This window comes from Syzygium oleosum, unplaced genomic scaffold, assembly GCF_021117445.2.
Source record: "Syzygium oleosum isolate NSW1041296 unplaced genomic scaffold, Sole_v2.1 Sole_v2.05, whole genome shotgun sequence".
In the NCBI taxonomy this organism is placed as follows: Eukaryota; Viridiplantae; Streptophyta; class Magnoliopsida; order Myrtales; family Myrtaceae; genus Syzygium; species Syzygium oleosum.
Window position 1 is genome coordinate 14,956,989 of NW_026607489.1, and position 24,211 is coordinate 14,981,199.

The following is a 24,211-nucleotide window of genomic DNA, read 5'->3' on the forward strand; positions in this document are numbered from 1 at the left end:
ACCAAGAAAAATCACAAATTGACACAAACAAAGGGTAAAATCCAAAATCGGTACGCCCTTCGACTGTCACGTGTCATTTAACTCAGCAATTTGACGGTAAAGTTTAACAGAAACTAACGGAGGGTAAATTTATCACGGGTATACCAGTTTGGGGTAAATCTGTCGCGGGCGTACCCAAGTTTCGAGTATTAACCCGAAAGAAAAGGGAGAGGGAAAAAAAAAAACGAGAATTGGGGCATATGGGATTTGACAAGAATGGCCCTCGGTCTCACCGGGGCTTTCACTCCCCAATGCCCCCCGGGGGCCAGCGCGAAGCATGGCCACCTTCTGTATATATTCATCCTTTCTCTCTTCTCGGTTCCCCCACACACGAAAGCCATTTTCCTCAGCAACTCTCCATCTGCTCTCTCTCTCTCTCTCTCTCTCTCTCTAACACGCACGTATTCTCCACCAAAATCTGTCTTGTCTTTCCTCTCCTTTTTCCTTTCCTTTCCTTGCGTTTGTGCCTCGTGAGCCATGCCTCAAGCACCGAAGCAGGCGCCGAAGCCGGCCGACTACAACCTGCACGACAAGAACAAGAAGGCCCTCCAGTTCATCGAGGACGTCACGGCCAACGCCGACGAGGTCCAGAGGCGGGTCCTCGCCGAGATCCTCTCCCGCAATGCCCACGTCGAGTACCTCCGCCGCCACGGCCTCGACGGCCAGACCGACCGCGAGTCCTTCAAGAAGACCATGCCCGTCATCACCTACGAGGACCTCCAGCCGGACGTCGCTCGCATCGCCAATGGCGACAGGTCTCCCATCCTCTGCTCTCACCCCATTTCGGAGTTCCTCACCAGGTAACCCGGCACGCCGGTCTCTCTTCCCCAATGGTTCTTGAATTTTTTTTTTTTCCCCGGGTCCGCAAACGGGTGGTTCTTGATTTTTGGCCGGGCCTTGGCTAAATTGGGTGGGTTCTTGATTTTTGGTGCAGCTCTGGGACGTCCGGAGGGGAGAGGAAGCTGATGCCCACCATTGAAGAGGAGCTGAACAGGAGGTCACTGCTCTATAGCTTGCTGATGCCCGTGATGAGCCAATATGTGCCTAATCTGGACAAGGGCAAAGGCATGTACTTTTTGTTCATAAAGTCAGAGGCCAAGACGACCGGTGGGCTCGTCGCCCGACCCGTCCTCACCAGCTACTACAAAAGCTCTCACTTCAAAGAAAGGCCCTACGACCCGTATACCAACTACACTAGCCCCAATGAGACCATTCTCTGCCCTGACTCCTACCAAAGCATGTACTCCCAATTGCTCTGTGGACTCTCCCAGCACCGGGAGGTCCTCCGGGTCGGGGCCGTGTTCGCTTCCGGGTTCATCCGGGCGATCCGGTTCCTCGAGAACCACTGGGCCCCACTCTGCCACGACATCCGGACCGGGTCCATCAACCCGGAAATCACCGACCCGGCCGTCCGCGAGTCCGTGATGAGGATCCTCAAGCCGGACCCGAAACTCGCGGACTTCATCGAGGCCGAGTGCGGCAAGGACTCGTGGCGCGGGATCATAACGCGGCTGTGGCCGAACACCAAGTATGTGGATGTAATTGTGACCGGCACTATGTCACAGTACATTCCCACTCTTGATTACTACAGCAATGGGCTCCCTCTCGTGTGTACCATGTATGCCTCTTCCGAGTGTTACTTCGGGGTCAACCTTAACCCTCTTTGCAAGCCGAGCGAGGTGTCCTACACATTGATCCCCACCATGGCCTACTTCGAGTTCTTGCCGGTGCACCGAAACTGCGGGGCCACCAACAACTCGATCTCGATGCCCAAATCTCTCAATGAGAAGGAGCAGCGGGATTTGGTCGATCTTGCTGATGTCAAGCTTGGCCAAGAGTATGAGCTTGTTGTCACCACCTATGCTGGTAAATGACCATCTTTTCATGGTTCAATTGGCAAAGCACTAAATAAGAACTTTTCATTTACCAATAGCGAATGCATTAAACTTATCCAGAGTGACTTCAAACCCAAATTGGTCAAGTCCTGACTCCAATCTGCAAGGCTGAATTTTATTCACGATATCTCAAGTAACGTTGGTGTGCTGCTAACTGGAGCTTTTATTTGTTATGCCTACTCATATGACGAGCTCTTATCTATAATGTCGCAGGACTTTATCGCTACAGGGTCGGTGACGTGCTCCGGGTCGCAGGGTTCAAGAACAAGGCCCCTCAGTTCACCTTCATATGCCGCAAGAACGTCGTCCTGAGCATAGACTCCGACAAGACAGACGAGGTCGAGCTGCAGAACGCGGTGAAGAACGCGTTGAACCATCTGGTCCCGTTCGACGCGACTGTGGCCGAGTACACCAGCTACGCAGACACCTCGACCATCCCTGGCCACTATGTCCTATTCTGGGAGCTCAGCCTCAATGGCTCGAACCCGATCCCTCCTTCTGTCTTCGAGGACTGCTGCCTCACGGTCGAGGAATCGCTCAACAGCGTCTACCGCCAGGGCCGGGCGTCGGACAAGTCGATCGGCCCGCTCGAGATCAAGATCGTGGAGCCCGGGACGTTCGACAAGTTGATGGACTGTGCCATTAGCTATGGAGCCTCGATTAACCAGTACAAGACCCCTAGGTGTGTCAAGTTTGCGCCGCTCTTGGAGATACTGAACTCTAGGGTCGTGTCCAAGTACTTCAGCCCCAAATGCCCCAAATGGATTCCTGGACACAAGCAATGGAGTAACTAGAGAGGGACACAGAGACTCTCTGATGATTGGAGGAGTCAAAGGAGATTTGTGATTTAATTCTGATGGTAGTTGAAATTGGGGTTGATCAAGAACTGTTTCTTCTGATTATCTTTAGGGACAAAGTCAAGCGCCTTTTCTTTCTTTTCTTTATCCTTAGGTTTAACCCATGTCTCACTTTTTCATGCTTTATCTTTCCCCTCCTCCTTCCTTCCTTTTTATCGGGTTCTTTTCTCTATTTGCCTCTTGTTTAATAATATTTAAGTAGAGACCCTCCTTAATTAGCCATGTACAAAAACAGTTCCTCTCTAAGGACGCTCTCATTCTGTCTCTCTCTCCCTCTCTAGCCTCTTCCTAATTTTCGTTCTCATTTGTTTTGCTGCTGTAGCTGAGTGTTGTTGACTGCACGTTCTTGCAATAACAATCATCACATTCTATTGGGAATTTGATTCTTAATTCCAGCCAGGATTCCTGCCCATTGAAGTATCATGGGCTCTTTGCTAAAACGGCAAATGGAAGCCAACCACTCTTTTTGAGAACTCCCATTGTTTTTTTTATCATTCTTTTGGGGAAAAAAAAAAGTGGGATGGCTTTTTTGCTTGCTCATGTGCATTGAATAGATTAATGTGATAATCATTTCTTTTTTGGCAAAAGTATCCTGTGTGAAGAAAGGAAATGAGGGCATCATCTGCTACTGTTCAACAATAGTATGTCTGTTCTCCAGGGGATTAATATATAGAATGAAATCTTGTACAATCGGCTTGTTCAATCAGTTCATGCCAATACGTATCATGAATGTTATAGCCAACTCGAGTCTGGCATTTATGACACAGTCTAATTTTCACTAGCCCCTGCCTTGACCATTAACAGACTTTGGGATGTAACAAAATTTTCAAAGAAAATTGAAATTTCTTTTCAGCATGATCTTCATCACGGAGATTGTGCGGATGTGCATATCTATCAAGATTGCACTTATATTATATGTGTATTGCACGATTGTATATATGTTGATTGAGATAATATTTTTCAAGAATAGTTATATAATAAAGCCTGTAAATGGGCTCGTGTATTCTTGTTCAAAATACATTGAAATAAATAGAAATTTCACAATTCTCTCCTCCGCTTTATTATTCTCAAGTCTGATAAAGAGTTTTGCCTTCATGTGGTCTTTAAAGAGAGAGATCATGAAGTGGTATACACTGAAGAATCATGGTCTTTTATGCTCTTGTTGTTGGTCCAGTTGAACTCCACATTTGTCCTTCTCCACCATGATTTGCACGTTGATCGTATTTCAATTCAAGGGCATGCCATTTTTTCAACACCCCAAATTAAAAAAGAAAGATGTGTGCCCATGTCCATTTGCTAATATTTCAAGAAACATTGGTGTGCTGCTAACTGGAGCTTTATTTGTTATACCTACTCATGATGAGCTCTTATCTATAATGGCCCCTCAGTTCACCTTCATATGCCGCAAGAACGTCGTCCTGAGCATAGACTCCGACAAGACCAACGAGGTCGAGCTACAGAACACGGTGAAGAACGCGTTGAACCGTTCGACGCGACTGTGGCTGAGTACACCAGCTAAGCAGACACCTCGACCATCCCTAGCCAATATGTCCTATTCTGGGAGCTTAGCCTCAATGGCTCAAACCTGATCCGTCCTTGTAACGACTCGGTCCGATGAGGACGGGAAGTGGTCACCGGAGCTAGAGAGTCTGAACAAAGAGCGGCTCCTGGTAGGCTTTTAGGATGGCGAAGGAGGTAGGAATGAACCGAACCGTGCACCGAACAGGAGGAGAGCGATCTTGAGATATATATATATATATATATATATATATATATATATATATATATATATGAAAACTGAAATTAACTCACGGATGCGCTTTTTGACGTAACAACAAGCTTTGGAACTCCAAAGTTAAGCGAGACCAGGCTAGAGCACTACCAGGATGGGTGACCTCCTGAGAAAGTGCCTGCCTGTACGCCAATGGACAAAACCGTGAGACTCGATATGGGACGAGCGAAAGTGGACAATACCTCGAATGAGTTAATCTAGGGATGTCACAATATGGTATCAGAGCGGAACCCCCTTCAGTAGGTGTATGGTTCGGGATGAATCATGCGAAAGCTGGTGGGCCTGTAACGACTCGGTCCGACTAGGGCAGGGAGTGGTCGTTAGGGCCAAAGGGCCTGGACAAGGAGCAGGGCTCCTGATAGGCTTCTAGGATGACGAAGGAGGTAAGAATGAACTGAACTATGCACCGAACGGGGGGAGAGCGATCATAAGATATATATGTAAAAACTGGAATTAACTCATAGATGCGCCTTTTTGACGTAACGTCAAATTTTGCTTTGAAACTCCAAAGTTAAGCGAGCCCAGGCTAGGGCACTACCAAAATGGGTGACCTCCTGGGAAAGTGCTTGCCTGAATGCCAATGGACAAAACCGTAAAACTCGGTATAGGACAGGTTAAAGCGGACAATACCTCGAGTGAGTTAATCCAGGGATGTCACACTCCTTCTGTCTTTGAGGACTGCTGCCTCGTGGTCGAGGAATCGCTCAACAATGTCTACCGTCAAGGCCAGGTGTTGGACAAGTCAATCGGCCTATGGAGCCTCAATTAACCAGTACAAGACCCCTAGGTGTGTCAAGTTTGCACCACTCTTGGAGATACTGAACTCGAGGGTCGTGTTCAAGTACTTCAGCCCCAAATGCCCCAAATGGGTTCGGGTACCCAAGCAATGGAGTAACTAGAGAGAGACAGAGACTATCTAATGGTTGGAGGAGTCAAAGGAGATTTGTGATTTAATTCTGACGGTAGTTGAAATGGGGGTTCATCAAGAACGTGTTTCTTCTGATTATCTTTAGAGAGGGACAAAGTCAAGTACCTTTTCTTTCTTTTTTGATCCTTAGGTTAACCCATGTCTCACTTTTTCATGCTTTACCTTTCCCCTCCTCCTTCCTTTTTATTGGGTTCTTTTCTTTTTGCCTGTTGTTTAATAATATTTAAGTAGAGACCCTCCTTAATTAGCCATGTACAAAAACAGTTCCTCTCTAAGGAAGCTTTCATTCTGTCTCTCTCGCTCTCTATCTAGCTTCTTCCTAATTTTCATTCTCATTTGTTTTGCTGCTATAGCTGAGTGTTGTTGACTGCACGTTCTTGCAATTACAATCATCACATTCTATTGGGAATTTGATTCTTAATTCCAGCCAGGATTCCTGCCCATTGAAGTATCATGTGCTCTTTACTAAAACGGCAAATGGAAGCCAACCACTCTTTTGAGAGCTCCCATTGTTTTTTATCATTCTTTTGGGACAAAAAAAAAGTGGGATGACTTTTTTGCTCGCTCATGTGCATTGAATAGATTAATGTGATAATCATCTTATTTTGGCAAAAGATTGTACGTATATTGATGTATATATATCAAGATTGCACATATATTGCACGTATATTACACAATTGTGTATATCTTGATTGAAATATTATTCTAGAATAGTTATATAATAAAGTCGGTAAATGAGCTCGTGTATTCTTGTTCAAAATACATCGAAATATATAGAAATTCCGCAATTCTCTCTTCTGCTTTATTATTCTCAAGCCTGATAAAGAGTTTTGCCATCATGTGGTCTTTAAAGGGGGAGAGAGATCATGAAGCGGGTATACACTGAAGCGATTCTTTTATGCTCTTGTTGTTGGTCCAGTTAAACTCCACATTTGTCCTTCTCCACCGTGATTTGCACGTTGATCGTATTTTAATTCAAGGGCATGCCATTTTTTCAACACCACCCCAAAAAAAAAAAAAAAAGAAAAGATATGTGCCCATGTCCATTTGCTAATTCATCGCGTACGGCGAAGTACGCTTGAATACAAGATGTTTTGTAGAGGGCGATCGATCAAGATCTCTCTCGAATGGACATCTTTATCTTTTGCCTCGCCAATGATTGGTCCAGTCTCCCATGAAAGATGGGATGAGATGCTCCATTATTTTCAAACTCACCCATTGTTTATTGCATTCCGGCCGACATTATGTGGACTATTGCATCATCCTTTTCGGCATCCCGTCGAAGTTGAAGGGAAAATAAACAGAAAAGAACAATGAATCTGCACCTCTTGAAGTCAAATTGCCCGATCCGTTTGTTCATTTACCTGATTAGAGTACATGAACTCAGCCGAAATGGGTTAAATCATTCTGTCATTTGGTCTCATCTCTCACAGTGGAAGCACGCCGATTTTTGACTTCGCCCCCCAAAACAAAGGAAAAAAAAAAATAAGAAACGAGAATGGTGAATTCTAGTGAGTGTAGGAAGAATGAGAGTGTCCCTTGTGAATTTGGGTCCTGCATTTTCTCAAAAACCAAACTACTTTTGGGCATGAATTGTAAGAGATTACAAAAAAATAAAGGGAAACATCATCTAGTCATGTTAAGATGTGGCATATGGCGATCATCAAATAATCTCTTTAGGAATGTGATATGTTCGAGTTAAATCGGGTCCCGAACCCATCCGAAAACCATAGAGTTATAAGCAGATTTCGCATTTAGAAAACTCTATAACACTTGGGACATGTTTGGCTTCCATAAAGGGTATATCCCCAAATATCGAACCGAAGTCGACTAGCCACCATAGTATACTAAAACAAAGTGCCTTTGTTCTTGAGATTACACAAGGTTCTCTAGATAACCGCAGAGCACAATATATGACTCATTGGGGGTAAATTACGTAATCGATATTTACCACAAAAAACCTTAAATTAATTTTTTAATCACCAAAAACTCTAAATTGATATATTTATGACAAATTTACTCCAAACTAATTTTTTGACCACAAAAAATCCTAAACTGGTACATTTGTGACAAATTTACTGTCCATTAAATTGAATTAACACCACGAAAAACAACAAAATGATAAATCTATGACAAACAGAGAGGTAAAACCCTAAATTAGCACACCCGTCAATTGTCACGTGTCATCTAACTTAGCAATTTAACGGTAAAATTTAAAGGAAACTAACGGAGGGTCAATTTGATCAAAAAATTAATTTATGGTAAATTTATCGCATATGTATCAATTTTGAATTTTATTTCGTATTAATCCAAAAAAGTGGAGCAAGTGTCTCATCCTCCTGCAATTATGACGGGGGTGGATCTAAATCCATTAGCCCAACTGCCTATCTTGAAGTTTTGATAGGTTTTCACCGCCCAAGAAAATCGTGGGCATTAAAGCATCGTTTGCAATTATCTTTTTTTTTTTTTTGGTCGATTCGTTTGCAATTATCTGCCCCCTCATGTTATTGTCAATCTCTTCTCAAATCCTTTTCTCCAAAAGGGTGCCGAGGAGATTTAAAGAAAGACAGCTAAATTTTTTTTTTTTTACCTAATGACTCTCACTTTTCATCTTGTCAACTGATGTTTACCTTGAGCTTCCCTCCTTTTTGAAGGGCAATTCATTTTCAACGCCCTTCGTCTCACGCCTTATCCATTACGATCACAAGGAAAAGATCAGTCGCTCGACAGAACCCCTTTTTTTTTGGGGGGTGGTTTCCCCCATGCACGATGGCTTTATCGATGGCGATCTTCAAAGCTACAAGACAGCTGAAAAGCCAGTTCTACAATGGGTTTGGAGATTTGTGAAGTCCAAATGGGAAAAGAAAATATAAAGTGCAGGAACCACTTAGACCATTAGGGACCAGATGGAGCACACGTCCTCAAATCTTGTCACGAGATAAAAGAGGAGATACACTATGTGAGCTAAGCTAGGCGTGCCTTCGTGATTTGATACATTGGTTGCCATCCCAAACAGATCCTCACGTCATCGTGCTCATCTCAGTTTGCTAGCATAACAATCTTTAGGTCACTACGAGAGTAAATAGTATTATGTGAGCCACGAATTCTTGAAGGAGTAGATCCCATAATAATTTATAATCAATTTTTTTTGTTATCTAGAATAGGCAATTAATCTCACAGTAAATTAAAACGGTCACTTAATGATTTTTCTTGTCTAAAATCCGAGTAGGAAAGTTTTGGAGTTGAAAGGATTTTTTTTTTTCCACACAAAGGGGTGGACCATATCCTGGAATGCAGCCACGTGGCATTTAAAAGTCTCATTTGACCTTGACGTGTTGGATGGAAAGACCTCTCCAATAATCACCTTGGGACCCAACAACAAGAAGCCAATAACGTCACGAACATCCGCGTAAAGGTCGCGATTTACCAATTCAATTGTGGGGAGCACAAAGCAATAACATCAGCATGCATGGTGGTTTCTACACTTACAAATTGCAGAAAAATTGCTGCATGAACAGCCAATTGAAACATCTGTAGAAAGGAGAAGTAGCTCACTAATCTTTTTTGTTAAAAGTCTAGCACTCTTTGATGTTTGAGCCTTACGCGAAAACAAACGGAACATGGACGTAACTACGTCAACACGAGATGTGGGTATCACCACATTGACGAGAGAAACGGGGAAAGGTCGAATCAATGGAGATGCACATATTATCGTAGGATCATATCGCTAGAACACCCATTGGACGAGGCTAACAATGTTGAGGACCGATTTGAGAAAGGGATATTAGTAGTAATTGAGAAAGAGAACGACACAAGACACGACGTTTTAAGTGCGATTCGCCTCAATGTTAGGGGTATTGTTGGAGATATTATTGAATATTAAAGATGTTATTTGATATTTTGTTGTCTTTTATAGTTTGCATAATATCTCATGCGTTTGTGTGAATCACACAAAATCTTGTGGGGTCACATCTATATGTATTTGTACTTCTTCTTTTTTTTCATTAAATATTAAATAATACATGATTTATCATATTCCATAACTTGATATCAGAGTTAGGTGATTTTGAGTGCACCGAGTGCACATCCCACGCTGTGCACACTCGAATGCTCACTCAAATACATTCCCACCAACTCAATGCACCCGTTCACAATCATGCATTTGTTTTTACAAGTTCTCTCTGCTAACTCACTATTCCCCAAGTACCAATATAGGGTCTTCACCAAACGGTCTCACAACGTGCTATATCAAGCTTGTTGCATTGATCCCAACCCAATCACGCATGAATCCTTATCATGCAATTGTCATCACAAGAGGCGCTTCATTGTTTTCACAAGTCTAAACCGCGCTCACTTTCAAACAGTATAGCAGTCTTTTAACATCGATTACTCGAAAGAACAACATAATGTTGCTAGCTTTTAGATATGTTAGTTATCACATATTCGCCCGTTCTATCGAATCATATAGTGCTTGCTTTTCAAACGATGTTTACATAAGGATGATAGGAAAAGTTAATGTTGACAGCTTTTAGCAGAAAATAAAGTTAATGTTGACAGCACTAACTTTGAAACGTGCTCGTGGCACTGTCTACCCAAAGTCTTCTTCATGTTCCCTCTAAAATTTTGCAAAACGATTTTCAAAATTAGCATGCATAGTAGCTTGCATATATCAAACAAAACTTGTTGCGGTTTGAAAACATACATGGAGGCATAACATGTTTCGATGATTTAGCGGAGAAATAAAGCCCCAAACCCAGTGTTAGCACGCATGGCCCATAACATCTAAGGGCATCACAGAGTTGTTATTGTCTCAAGCTTCATTGGCCTAGGCAGCCATAGTCCCTCTAAGAAGCTGGGCATGGAGATGCACATCCACCTGTTAGAATTTGGTAATTTGTGCGCCACTACCTTCCTTGGATTGGTTTTTATTTTCCCACGTAGAAATTATTGTATAGGAGGAAACGATTAAATATGATTATTAGTAAAAGTTTTGCAAATTAGTTTGATATTATTTCCAAACTCGAGTTATTATTTCCGAGGTGTGTTAAAGATATCTTCTAGATATTATAGAGATGCCACGTATACATCATATATTCTACAAATCATTTAGACATTAAGCTTATCATGTGTATGCCACACTCGATCGGAATCGATTTAGATCAGTGATATGGTATATTACATGGGATTTTCTCTGATTTAGGTCGAGGCCTACATGTAGACCATGGTGGTAATGGCGAAATAAGGGGATTCAATCGTTCTTCTCATCTTCTAAGTGCACGAAACGAAAGAAACACACACGTTATCGCGAGAAATTTATATTTATTCTCTCAATATCGCGACGAATAATGTCTGTCCATTTATTCTAAAGGAATTGGCCAAACATACATAGTTATTCTCGAGCCACATCTCGGGGAGTGTTCCCTGCATCTATCTCTCTAAAGATCATTCTCACACGCAAAGGCAAAGGGGAAGCAAAAATCGAGGGACGAAATGGGATAAGATTAGGCACATGTACTATCTCTTACATAAAGGCAATCTACAAATCTTGCCTACGTAATTACTACTATTATCAGATGCCGTAATCTGATGCTTCTCGCTCGGGTACAAGAGCCTGAGAGATGGCGAAGAAAAGGATGATGAGGACCTTCATTGTATACTGCGCGAAGCGATGACGATTGAGAGTTACTGAAACCCTAGCTAGCTGATGGCGATGGTGAAAGGGAAACGTGCCTGCTTTTGGAGACAAATTAACCCTACAACGAAGGTGATGGTTGGCAATACAACAACGTGACTGATGATGAACCGGAAAAAGCTGATGGATCGACAAGTATAGGATGATAACTCGGATGGATTTTGGGAGTGCGAGGGATCGAATTTGGACCTCGCGCATAATAGATTTCGATAATGACCCTAAGTGCAGCTTCCCTTGATGGCCTTAATCACAAAACACATCGTAGTTACATAGAGTAGGAAATCGAAACTTCCGTCATCGAAAATACGTATGTGCCTTAAACTCGTTACTTTCGGAATCATTTTGACCGTCCATTCGATTTGATTTTCTAACTTAGAGATTGACAAGATAGTTAAGCTGATCTGGACATATCTAAATTTCATGATCAGATCGGCACGTTGCCCATTAAGAGTAATCTTAGAAGCCATGCTCGCCATTATGGACGGCGCTATCCATGAGACATGGCACTCGTGGGATATGAATTTTTCGAATTTTTTTTTATTAGTCGCTATTCAATGCCATATTGTTATTATTATTGTTGGTGTCGTGATTGAACAAAAAGAAACAGGAGAAGACGAGGCCACCCAAACAACGGACCGGCTGTTGGCCCATGATTCACGTGTGAGTGTCTCGGTCTGAGCCGAATGCGACGGCACATCACAGGGCCGGCCGTCGGGGCACGTGCGGGTCGTCGCCTCGCACGTGGGCATCCCCCCCCCCCCCCCCACACACACACACACAATACGACACCGGACAGCAACACGTGTGGCCCCCCCTCAAAAATGTTGACTTTGACCGGCGCCCAACGACACGTGAGCATATCTGCTCTGTCTCCTTGCCGGGCCCTCCTCACACCCGCAAGGCCCATTCAACCTACCTAGGGCCCAGGAACTCGTCATCCACATTTGCCCCCCCTTTTTTTTTTTTATTTGTTTATTTATTATGTAGTTCGGTATCGAGACATCTTAGAGCACTCGAGTAAATCTCGACCCCTCCCTATGCCAGCTCGGGTTCCTTATCGTGCTCCCTCAGTCGATCCGTGTCGAGCCCAAACCGACTTGGCGGGCGCGCTTCTTCGACGGCGCAGCGCCCGTGTTTTACGCCCTACTGATTCGATGTGCACATATCGTCCGCAACGAGCGATGATAATACGGAGAAGCCAGGATGTCGAAATCGGGCGTCGACTGTTGTTGCGGACATAGAGCCGGGGTTCATGGGATTTCATTATAATACAAGGTCCAAAAAACATCCGTGGAATAGAGAGATAAGGTCAATGAGACAATCAAAATATGGATGACGCCCAACACTCGTGCATAAACTAATGAACATGTTCTTGTTCCCCCGCTGATGATGCAGTTGCGATATTGGATTGATGTCTGTGTTGCAAACGGTCGATGTCTTCTTTTTTGAATCTGGGATTTCTATACTCTAATTATCTTGTTATCTTCTTGATAGAACACTGCGTGCCCTACTCAGACAGGAAGAGAGTTGAATATTAGCAGCTTGCATCAATTATTTGGAGCACTCATATCTTTCTCGTGTCCAGTGTAAACCTAACACCAGGGCACTGTTGGCAAGTTCTGGTCAACGATCACATAATTGAAACATGAACTGTTATTTTAAGGTGAAAAGAAGGGAATTAGTGGGTTCTTGACCGGATGAACAGATTGATATGGATTTGCCCTGTATGGGGAGTTAAACTAAGACTGATTAAAGAATGGGAGGAAGGAAAGAGCCACCTGAACCACTGTTCAGCTGATGATGCAACACTCGAAATTGTCTCCCAATGTGCACTGGACCACAAGGCCACTTGATAATATCATTAAACATTGGTTTATCAGATCGAAGATGTTGCCCCCCGGACATTCTTTTATATTCCCTCCAAATTGCATACGGAACGGACGATAATGTTCTTGTTTTTTTTAATCTTCTTCTCCTCCGCCCTCCCCTCCGTCCTCTCCAAGTTAATATTATCATGAGGAGAGGCTGCTGCTGCTGCTGCTATGCTGAAAGCCACCTGATGATGATGCTGCGAGTGATGCAACGCTGAATGGAAGGGAGCCGAGTGGGGCATATAATTTGTCAACGGTTCTTGGTTTCTTTATAATTTATCGTAGCCGTTGAGGGAGCATGTGTCGATGTCTTCCAAACAACTGACATTGCTGAAATACCAAGTTTTCGATTAATTAAACGCAAGCCGCCCGCGTCACGCAAGAGGTTACGTTCCCGAGCCCGCAAGGCAGAAACCGAAAATATGCCGATTCCGACGATAGAGAAGAACCCAGAAGAAGAAAAGGGCGTGCAGTAGAATATGTCGGCAAACAACGACCAATACCCACTCCTGATTTTCAGCATTTAAGATTCCACGCTCATCTTATGGGCCTGCACTTTGCGTTGACGTTTTGGGCGGGTGCAAAGAACACGGCGAGGCCACAGATTCCTTTACTTGATTGTGACATATGGGGCAACATTACACTTAGGAAGTGAACTGCTAGTGAAAGTTTTTCTATTGCTTCTTTTCTCATGATGTTGAAGTATGGCTTCGAAAGTGATGGCTAATCAACTTATTTTGTATAGATGGTTGGTGCATCGTTTGCTTTCGGGAATATTATTATTATTCTTAATTTGGCGGGTGAGAATCACCCACCGAAGTGCACATATTTGAATCTAGGCAAGCTATCTCCTTCTTGGGCGCCGGGCACTCGAGCCCGTTCCATTTTACAAAGAAAATTTAGTGCATTTTGGTCATGGGCAATCGCTTTTAGGCCCTCATGCAACCTGGCCCTCTCAGCCCCATCCCTTATGCAGGTATTTGTCAACATAAGTTTGCCAAACATGCAATCAAATCTGGGGCCATGCCCAGTGCAGGGCAGATCATTTGGAACATCTGCTGTCCAACCTCGGTTAAGCCCAATATTTTGTTAGGGCATTCCAAATATTGTACTTTTGGCATCAGATCTGACCACTATGTACAGGCTTCTGCCGGATGACTCGCACTTCGGTTCGCAAGTATGAGCGTTGGGTCACTTGTTGATTGTCTAATGGGAATGAGATTTAAGGCATTCACACTACGTCTGCTCGGGATTTGATCAGACTCCAAAAGATAAGCCATGATCACAGACTACAATTCATGGTTTTAATGCACTAGGCGGCCGACTGCAATGTGCAAGTTGACATCATTGCGACATAGAAACCAGACATTTCACCAGCAATGTCACGAATCATTATGTTTGTATAGGTAAAAATATCTTTGGAATAAGAGACAAAGTACACGAGACGATTTTGCAACGGGTGAGAAAAAAAGACACAAGGAAACTTTTTCCACAGTCGCCATTTCGTCACGTCATGACCTGTTTGACATCAAAACATCGGTTCATAACGGGAACAGGTGATATGATACTATCTGCAAGCCTAATACTTCAGACCCTGGTAAGTACATAAACCAAAAATGCCATGACCAAGGGGATGTATTATGATAGGAGAAGGCATACGTGACATCTTTTTATTAGCTCTGAGATATCAACAACACTTGCCAGAGGCCACGGTATGCACGACAGCAGCCGATCTTACTACAGACCTAACAAACTCAGTGATATACAAAGGAGGCAAAGAGTCCATGTCTCGTGGCTTCTCATTAATCACATGAATTCTAACAGACAAGATACTCCAAAATGGTGGCGATGACTTGGGAAGGTCACTATGCAGCAGGTGTGAAAATGATCCAGAAGATATGGTAGAAGATGAATTGGAGAAACTACTATTGAGAAAGAAAATCAATTCCACGGAGTATTCCAGTGATATTACACATAGCAGGTCCTAGGCTTGCCGCAGTTTATAGCGGTCGCTGACTCACTGCAGCCAACAGCGGAGATCATTAGCCATAGATTAAGAGCACAGATCAAAACCATCTGGAGTCATTTCAATCTACTGAACTAAAGAACAGGAAAATCTCTCAAGGTCGTCTAATAGATGCTTTCTCCTATAGATAATTGAAGCAATATTGAGATTGATAGGGACAGTTCTTAGAAACAATGCCAGCGGAGAAAACTTTCTCCAGAAGCAGTTTCCACAACAGCTGATGTTGGTGTAGCTACCCACAACTTCACAAACACATCAACAGCGATTAAAGGAGCTTGTGGAGAAAATTTTCTCCAAGGCAATGTTTGCAATGCATATCCTAGTGACAGAGCAATACGCAAGCACTTATCCTTTTAATTTTTTTGAACATGCACATCACTGCATCTTCGCTGAAAATTTGTATATCTCCATCTGCCCATTCAAATTATAGTATTGTATAGTTGAATAATCGAAGCCAAATGCCAATTGGAGGGTTTCTCATTTCAACCCAGCCTCTGGCTTATTACCCAAATAAGCAAGATTTTCCTTTGCCAGCTTATTCCAAGAATATTTATGTCAGGACTAGCATGAGGCATCGTGAATCAGCATCCATTAAGTGAATAAAGGAGAGTGAGCACACTGACATATGCAAATTTTACAGCCTGGAAGTTTCTCAGATGAAAAGAGTCATTCATTACTCACAGAGGGTCTTGCTTCAGAAAATGGACCAAAGGTGCAAAGTAGAGTAACAAACTAATTGATTAGGCATTCCTCCAGCCAGTCAGAAGGGCGACAGAGGTGATTTATAACATGGAACTGGTTGAAAAATCTTATGAAGCATGGAGAAAAGACAAACAAGCTACGGTCATTAAAAGATGGACTTCTAGTTCAAATAAGGTAAGTATGCTGCAGTAAGTGTCATGTACAGAGGAAAGAAATCTTCAATCCAGCATTAACTATGTTGTTTCCCTAAGCCTCCATCACAACCTTCAATGTATCCTCAAACCACAAATGATGGAAATTTATTACCATTCGTGAGCATCATAGATCATTTTTGTTCTTTAATATGCTTTCAATTCACAACATGGCAAAATTCATCCACGGAAAACTTATCTTCACACATTCGTCAAAATATCTTATCTTGATTTCAACATCCTTTCCCCTGAATGTTTTAAGGATCCGATCTTGATCACTTGAGACACCAAGCAAAGGCTAAGCAAGAAACAGTATGATAGATGGTACGCTGCTTCTTCTGCAGAAAGCATGCAATACACATGATATTGCACTGCCTCACATCCCATAAAAGTAAGATCATCTATATTAATTAGCAGTTTCTTAGCGATGCTAATGCAAATCAAAACAAATGGTCATCTTTTCATTAGAGCTACAAATGGTACTCAACACGTTTAAAGATAGTCTTTCATATTATTTACAAATGATGTTCAGTCAATCACTAAGAAAGGAACATACGATTGGCCCACCAAGGTTGGATGCTCATGAGTTGAGTCAAAAACCTACTCAGTTTTGACCTATTTTGGCATTTATATGCTACCTCTAAGGTTTCCTAACATCGCTTAATATTTATACCAAGTCAGCCAATTGGTCAAAGAGTAATAACAATCACCTTCTTACGATTGGTTGGATTCGAGATAACATCATTAATGCTTACTTATACTATTCAGGAATGAAAATGAAAGAGTTCATTATTCAGACGTTCTTGCAAAATTGCCCATTGGAGCTGTGTGATTGCAAAATGTAAGTTACAGACTAAGCCTTCAAATAGTGTCAAGCGGTCCATTTTAATAGTAAGGAATATGGATCCATCTCCCAGAGTTATGATGAATAGGTTGCATTCAGGTTGATGCGTACATGTAAGTCCCCAAAAAATGAGTAAATATGCTTTGCCATCCCTAACAAAATACTTGTAGACATCTGTCAATTACATTTGTTTCTTTTATTAAATCTTAATTCTTCAGATACTATGCAGGGAAAAATCCCAGTTCAGTCAAGTCAGTTGAAGCCAAAAAATCAACAGGCATCTTAACTGTATCGTTTCGTTCATGCTTTTTATAACAGGATCAAATTGACTACATATCACAACTCACTAATTGAATACAGGACTTCTCTTGCATGGTGGCATTCCACATTCATCAATTATGAGCAAGAATTCCCATCCCCATCTCTCGAGAAAATGTAGTACTGTCCACCTATCGCATATTTCACACATCTCAATGTGGTAATCACCTAGATGCAAGAAATAGGATATGCATAACTTAAATCACTAATCAAATTCAGAAAACTTACCCCTTCCACTGTTTTTCCCCGAAAAAGTGAGGTCTTCGTTCAATTCCAATAAACATAAGGAAGTGCTTCACGAATCTCCTCCTCTACTCATGGACAGCCTGCCTTCGATTGGACAAAAGCAGTAATTTACTCCGTTGTGCAAAACCGACCCATAGATGCCTACTTACCACAACAAAAAAGAGAATATTACATTTTTTGGCAAGTCAAAAAAGTAGGGAGGGACGACCAATGTTGACTACACCTTAGACATTACCGTAGGAGTTCCATACCCACTGCAGAATATTTGATTTGGATCATAACTACTCATCACCACTGGAGACCTTAAAGTCAGAGGTTGGTATAACCCGTTCAAAGCAGCCCAACAAGCGTGTTTGCTGTTCATGGACATTTAATATGCTCCGGGTTTAAAGAGGGTAGACTATTAATGACAGTGGACCAAGCCGTTTCACATGAAGCGTGCATGTCATGCAAACGTGTCACAACAACGCGACATGCATGGCCATCTGTGCCCATGCAAAAGCCAAACAGACTATTATCTCGGCTTTGTTGCCTTTTTATTTCTCAATCCTCTCATTTCCTTCCAAACAGTACAAGTTTCAGAGAGATCTATGGCTATCACTCTAAGAGATGAATCTCAGATCAATTGAGAGGTGCAAGAATCTCAAGGTTTGAAATGAAACTCAAAGCTATATTTAAAGTTCTCTTCAATTCGATTTTCATATTTGGAGAAAAATGTCATTTTCATCTCTAGGAAAAAAAGAAATTTTTTTCCCTAAACCAGGTCTAGTTCCTCATAGTATTCGCAAGACTCCTTTGCAGGATCCAAGTTTCAGACCTCTAGCTCGTTCATCCAAGAAATCCCAGGTAGATCTGATCCTCAAATTCACGATTATATGCATGAATCCTCCTTAAAAGATCAAGTCTATCTAGTGGTCATGTTTGGAATCATTTTCTGCTCATGCAACTCACCCAGTTGAAAAATCTAGCTACGAAGTTATGTGATTGTTCAACAAGTATCTTTGCACTAATTTACTTCATCCCCACAAAGCAGCCAATTTTCAGAAGTAGGGTTATGCAATGGTTCAATTTGACTTAGTTTGGTTCTTCTTTAGTAGTATTTTTCAAACCAAAGTAAAATATCCACCTAAAACATAAAAATCATAATTAATTTCATGATTTGGCATGCACAGAATGAAGACATTATTTGGGCCTTATAATCCTTTGAAACAAGACCTCTGCATTCTTTGAGACCCACCTAAAAACAGTCTCCAGGTTCAAATGTAATCGAAATGTGGCCATTTGGACATAGCTTGCAAAATATTTGATGAGATGCCAACTAAGATTGTTATCTGTTGGACGAGCATAATTTCTGGGTATGTGAAATGCAGTCAGCTTGACAAAGCCACAGAGTTATTTGATAGGACTCCAGTTAAGGATATCGTCCGGTGGACGGCTATGCCTGCCACAATAGTTTTCGTTCTTACAAGGAATAGAACACTTTTAGCTTAAAACTACAATAATTGCATAAGACTAGACGTTGACAATGTCAAAGTACACTTTCTATACAATAACAATTCCTAAAATTTTCTTGCAAACAGAAAAAACGTGCAATAAAAGACATTCTCATTGGTTTTGGTTGGCAAACCTGAACTCAACAGAAAATTCAAGTTAAACTTTTTTCACCCCAAACCAAAGAAACGCTAATTAATTGGGTTCGTTCTTTTGTTTTTTTTTTTGAAGTATCTATAGTTCTTTCTTCTTTGCATGCCCAACTTAAAATGTTTAGTATATCAAGCGAACCTCTTAAATATTTTAAAACATCTCTTATTATTCCATTGGCGATTTGATTAAGATGGCTGCCATTCTGCAAACCCGTAGATCTCCTACTGCAACCTCATACATTGGAACACAGAACTAGGGTCTAGTCAGTGGCCGATCCAGAAACAAACTCTATTTAGATATCAAACAATAGAGGCGGATACACATATATATGTTGATTATTATTACAGTCCTGGCTCGTGAAAATTGTAATCAAATGTGAGTCATACGATTCATTAAAACTCTATTCCAAATAAATAACCTTTAACATTTACAGAAATCTGAAAGAGACCAAGCCAACAAACATATGCTCTATTGGTAGCTGAAATGCTCCTTCTTAATTTGGGAAAAAAGGAGAGAGAAAAAAAGGAAGAAAAGCTCTTCACAGCCTTCAAGAAATCTATAAACTCGAAAAGATTTAATTGATTACTCCAACCATCATCATATGACAGTCTTGGCAAGCGTCTTCCAGATCTGACATCCAAGAGTAGTTTTGTTTGGTGTGTTTTGCAGCAACAGCAACAAATTATGGACAGAAGTATCAGCAGACAAAGAACAAGAGCACATACATATCGAGCCACCGACTACATAAGCCGACTGCCAGACGCAATTCTAGTCTATATCCTTTCATTCCTCCCTTTGAAAGACTGCATTAAAATAAGCGCCCTATCCAAAAGATGGAAGTACCTTTGGACAAAGATTTCTCGACTAAATATTAACGAAATAGAGATCATTGCTAAGTTGCTGAGAAGCAATTTCTACTGCACCATCTGTGAGGGCATTTGGACTTCTTCTGCTACTTGTTGCCAAAAGCATTTGATTAAGGTAGCAAGGAGGATGTTTGCAGATGTTGTAGACCGAACTCTCCTACTACACTCAGGTTGCACCCTGGACAGATTCCAATTGACTTTCCTTTATGATGTCTACGATGGATCGACCAAAAGAATTGACATCTGGGTTAGATATGCTTGGGCATCCAACATCAAAGATATGGAGTTGAGCTTCTTTAATCCAGGTCTGTTGGAATACTTCGATGAGAGGGGACCTGTTCGCATAGGTGTCGACCTTAATTTATTATATGAATTGCCTCATAACTGTTTGGTATCAAAGATACTAAGTAGTTTGAACATGAACTGCTGCAAGATAAGAGCGTCTGCTTTAAAAGTTTTTCCTTCTCTTCGAAGGATATTTCTAAAGCAAGTTGTCATCCTTGATTCTTCAGTTAGAGTTCTGGCATCAAAATTTCCTGTTCTAGAAGATCTGAGCCTGGAAAATTGTGTCATCCCCAAACAATTTTTTGTATGTGATGAAGACTTGATGATTAAAAGACTTAATGTGACGAACTGCAAGCCCAATGAGATCCCCACCTTTGAGATTAACATATCCACTCCGCGCCTAGTACTACTGGCGTTACATGGAGTCTATGTCAAATTGACTTCTATTAGGAAAGCGACGCATCTGGTTGATGTCACGATAGACATCAGACATTTGCTTGTCAGTGAAGAACAAGTAGGTCTTGCTTCATTGCTGAGTGGATTATGCCACTGCCGGAATCTGACATTAACATCGTGGTGCATTCAGGTAGCTTTTCTCCATTCCACTTACTTGCAAATTTTGAGCCAAATTCACTCATACTCATATATCAGTCTGTGGTGATCAGGCTCTGCCTGCAGATGAAAATCTGACAGATCAAGCAAGGTTCCAACTTCGAGAGGTGGTGCAAGTAACTTTAGTGCTGTGCTTAGTAAAGCATGATCTTCCCAGAGTGGCCTGCCTTCTAAGGAGCTGTCCGAATCTGAAACAGCTTACTCTAACATTGCACGGAAATGTTAGGGCATATAACATGGTATCGGAAGAAAGAATCTTATAAGGGAATATTGTGATGTTTTCTGCTCATCTATCAGGAGCATCTAACATGTGATTGAACTGTTTTCTTTAGGGTGATTTCTTCAGAAATGGTGGTCCAGACATTCCAGACTATGATCCAGAGCACTACTTTCAATCTGAATGTTTGCCATTCCCTTGTCTGGAAAACAGTCTCAAGAAAATTACAGTTAATGGGTTCACTGGAAGAAGGAATGAGATGAAGGCTGCCCGTTTTCTGCTGAGAAATGCAAGAGACTTGGAGGAAATTTCCATCTTCTATGAAGACGCAGAGGAGTATTATAGAGGAGCAATGGGACTCTGGAGGCAAAATGGGCGATTCCACCAAATATTTTGTGAGCTGCTAAGGTATCAGAGGGCATCGGCTCGAGCTGAGGTGATTTTTTCAAGCCCCCCAAGCGAATATGTTGGTTATGAAGGGTCCTACTCTCTGGTGCAGTAGTTATGTCTATGCTCTCCGTAAGTTCTCCCTTTCACATCGTCCTACTGAGGAAGGCATATGTTTTATATGGCAGTTCTCTTATGTTCGGTACCAACTTGTTTTAAGTACTTATAAATACATCCGGCTTTGTGTCACTTATAATTGGTGACTGTGCTCATGTGATTATGACGTCCAATTGTGACGTAATGATGTATGGCCTTATTATCCATCTATGCTTGTTAGCTCTATTGAATATCCTCAGCTATTATCAGGAGTAAACCAAACCTCCAGCTATCAAAGACCCAATTCATTTCGAGGTAACTTGACTTCTGGCATGTATTTAACATCCACGTTTGGCCAAGCATGAGATATGTACATGCTATATGCGCACCTACTCTGTCAAGCAATACAATCGTCTTATTTTCACAGGGACGGAACACCTAGCAAATCGTCTTATTAAAAAAGCACACAAACATCGACTCTACTGCCCCTGCAACATATTTTCACCACACCGGTGCCTTGTGTTTCTACATTATGAACACCATTACAACAATTGAGAATCAGCAGTTCTAGTCTAGATGGAATCCATGAAGCGAATATGACGTACAGATAAAACAGAATCGCATGAAAGCAGATCACATTTAGAATCCCACATGTAGCCAATGCAATTCAAACATTGAAGATGTGATTAACTATAACATTGCAAATTCGAGAATGCAGCACGTACCAACAACACTAAGTGAGCAGGCTTCTTTGCTTTGGGTGCAAAAGAGTAAGAGGATCCAGCTTCACGCGATTGATGAGAAAGGGCTCCTGGTTTCTATACCAACAGAATGCAGGTGGATTACAGCACAAGTAGCGTAAATCCAGCCCATGGCGGCGCCTGCACCTCAAATAAAGACGTCCCATCTAGTAGAGAAATCGAAACTGGGCTCAGTTGGAGTGAGAGAGAAAGCTGAAAGCCCTAGAAGAAAAAGCAAGAGAAAAGAAAAGATAGATGAAAATTCTTAGGTTCTATCTCAAATTGGACCCAGTGTCAGATCTTTTATGGAACTAACCATACAGGCATCCATTTGTCTTGTAATCTCGGAAACATCTATAGACAGTGTGTTCGTGTTTCGGCTAAGAGTTTGTGCACAAGGAATTTGACATGTGAAGAAAACAATCAAGGAAATGCCTAACAAAGGAGGCACCATTCATCAACAGAAAAGGAAAGGGAAAAATAAAAACGGGAACAAAAAAGGAAGGAAGGCAAAGAATATAGAGAGAGATAAACTTGTGCCCTCCCTGTCTTTCTCTCCCTCTCATTAAGCAAGTTTGAGATTTATTGACCAGCAAGAATTACTGAGGACATGCATAGGAAAGAGTTTGACAGCACCCATGGAGAAACAGGGGCCTATATTACTCTCACACAGAAAATGAGCGAAAAGATGCACAAAGCAATGGAAGAAAAAATTGCAAAATTGGTGCAGATAACCCCCATAGCTACTTCCAATTCAGCATCATATATCATGAACATTCCTGGAAAATCTCAGCTAAAGTCTTGAACTTTTTGGAGGTCATTTTCACCCACAAACGATGTGAAACAGGGGCAAAAAAAAAACGCAAACTTTAACCGATTTATCTATAAAAACGCAATAAAAACAGATCCACTGGGGAAAACGCCAGACTGGGTACCTCTCGGAAGAAGCTTCTGAAAGAAAAAGCGGAAGAGCGACCATGGCGAAACAGCCTTTAGCCATTGCTGATGGGGGGACTACTGGGTCACCACCAGTCTTTGCTTTTCTTGAACCGTGCTCTGTGACAGTGGATCGCCTTATGACTATCGTGGGAACGATTTTGGAAGCGTTTGATGATTCAAAAAGTCAGTGTGGGAAATTGAAGGGAAGATGAAAGGCCCAAGAGGACTGTTGTCTCGGCCATGTATCATGTGCGTTTGCTTTGTTCGCATTTGGCCAATTCAATATCAATCAGCTGCGGTGAAATTGTTGTGCGCCAAAAGGGTCAATCACTTGTGGACTCTCTTGAAATTAGAGGAGTAATTAGGAGATTAACTTGCGGAGTAGATGGAAACGATCTCTCGTCGTATATCATCCAAATTCACGATATCCAAATATGTTATTACCAAAAGCGAAATATTTTAAACATACGCGTCAATTTCATCGCGTCTTGGTCATATATCAAATTTAGCGGGCGTGAGACGATAAACATATGTTTGTTGCTCTTGACATCTAAAATTCGTGGAGGAGATCGAGACAGCTGCTTTTGTGCAAATGCTGAACGAGGAAACATTACGTGAATGTTACGAATAAATAGGTTCGAACCATCCATGTTGATCTTTGTATCGCTCGTATAGACAAACAAAGACTTCCAACATTTCTCAATCATACATATTACCTTTGTAAATCATGATGGTCATACAATCGTAATATTTATCTCAATTAGTATGAATTCTCTCGCATATATTTAATGATAGTAAATTAATTCCTCGAGAATGCCAATGCTTTAAGTTTTCATAAGGGGTAAGCGATTTTAGAGTCGGTCCAGATTCCACTTGGAATCTATTTTGTCGGGATCTATTCCGCAATTTTTCAACTTTGGAACCTATTATGTACACCCTGAAACCTGGAAGCTACCATATCAATTGGTTCCATGGTTTACCTAGAAACCCTACCTTGTTAATTGGTTCCAGGGTCTACCTGGGA

General features: G+C 41.8%; 1 protein-coding gene and 1 long non-coding RNA gene across 7 annotated transcripts; one reads left to right on the forward strand and one right to left on the reverse strand.

Moving 5' to 3' along the window:
* The first annotated feature begins 374 nt into the window (after window positions 1-374).
* On the forward strand, window positions 375-3,057 carry LOC115662991 (indole-3-acetic acid-amido synthetase GH3.6). Its single transcript, XM_030585065.2, has 3 exons — window positions 375-839; window positions 974-1,905; window positions 2,148-3,057. Exons 1-3 carry the CDS (start codon window positions 517-519, stop codon window positions 2,726-2,728), a joined length of 1,836 nt encoding a protein of 611 aa, XP_030440925.1. The 5' UTR covers window positions 375-516; the 3' UTR covers window positions 2,729-3,057.
* Window positions 3,058-14,712: 11,655 nt separating this feature from the next.
* Window positions 14,713-23,564, reverse strand: LOC115667721 (uncharacterized). Of its 6 annotated transcripts, none has more exons than XR_008816687.1 (6): window positions 23,184-23,564; window positions 22,234-22,470; window positions 18,639-18,842; window positions 17,384-17,485; window positions 17,185-17,286; window positions 14,713-16,331 (listed from the first exon to the last, which is right to left on the reverse strand). It is a non-coding gene; the product is annotated as an uncharacterized LOC115667721 (long non-coding RNA). The 6 variants fall into 6 exon arrangements; XR_008816685.1 differs by adding an exon at window positions 19,889-20,246 and having other exon boundaries at window positions 14,713-17,286; XR_008816684.1 differs by having other exon boundaries at window positions 14,713-17,286; window positions 17,384-17,481; window positions 18,689-18,842.
* Between the last annotated feature and the right edge of the window lie 647 nt (window positions 23,565-24,211).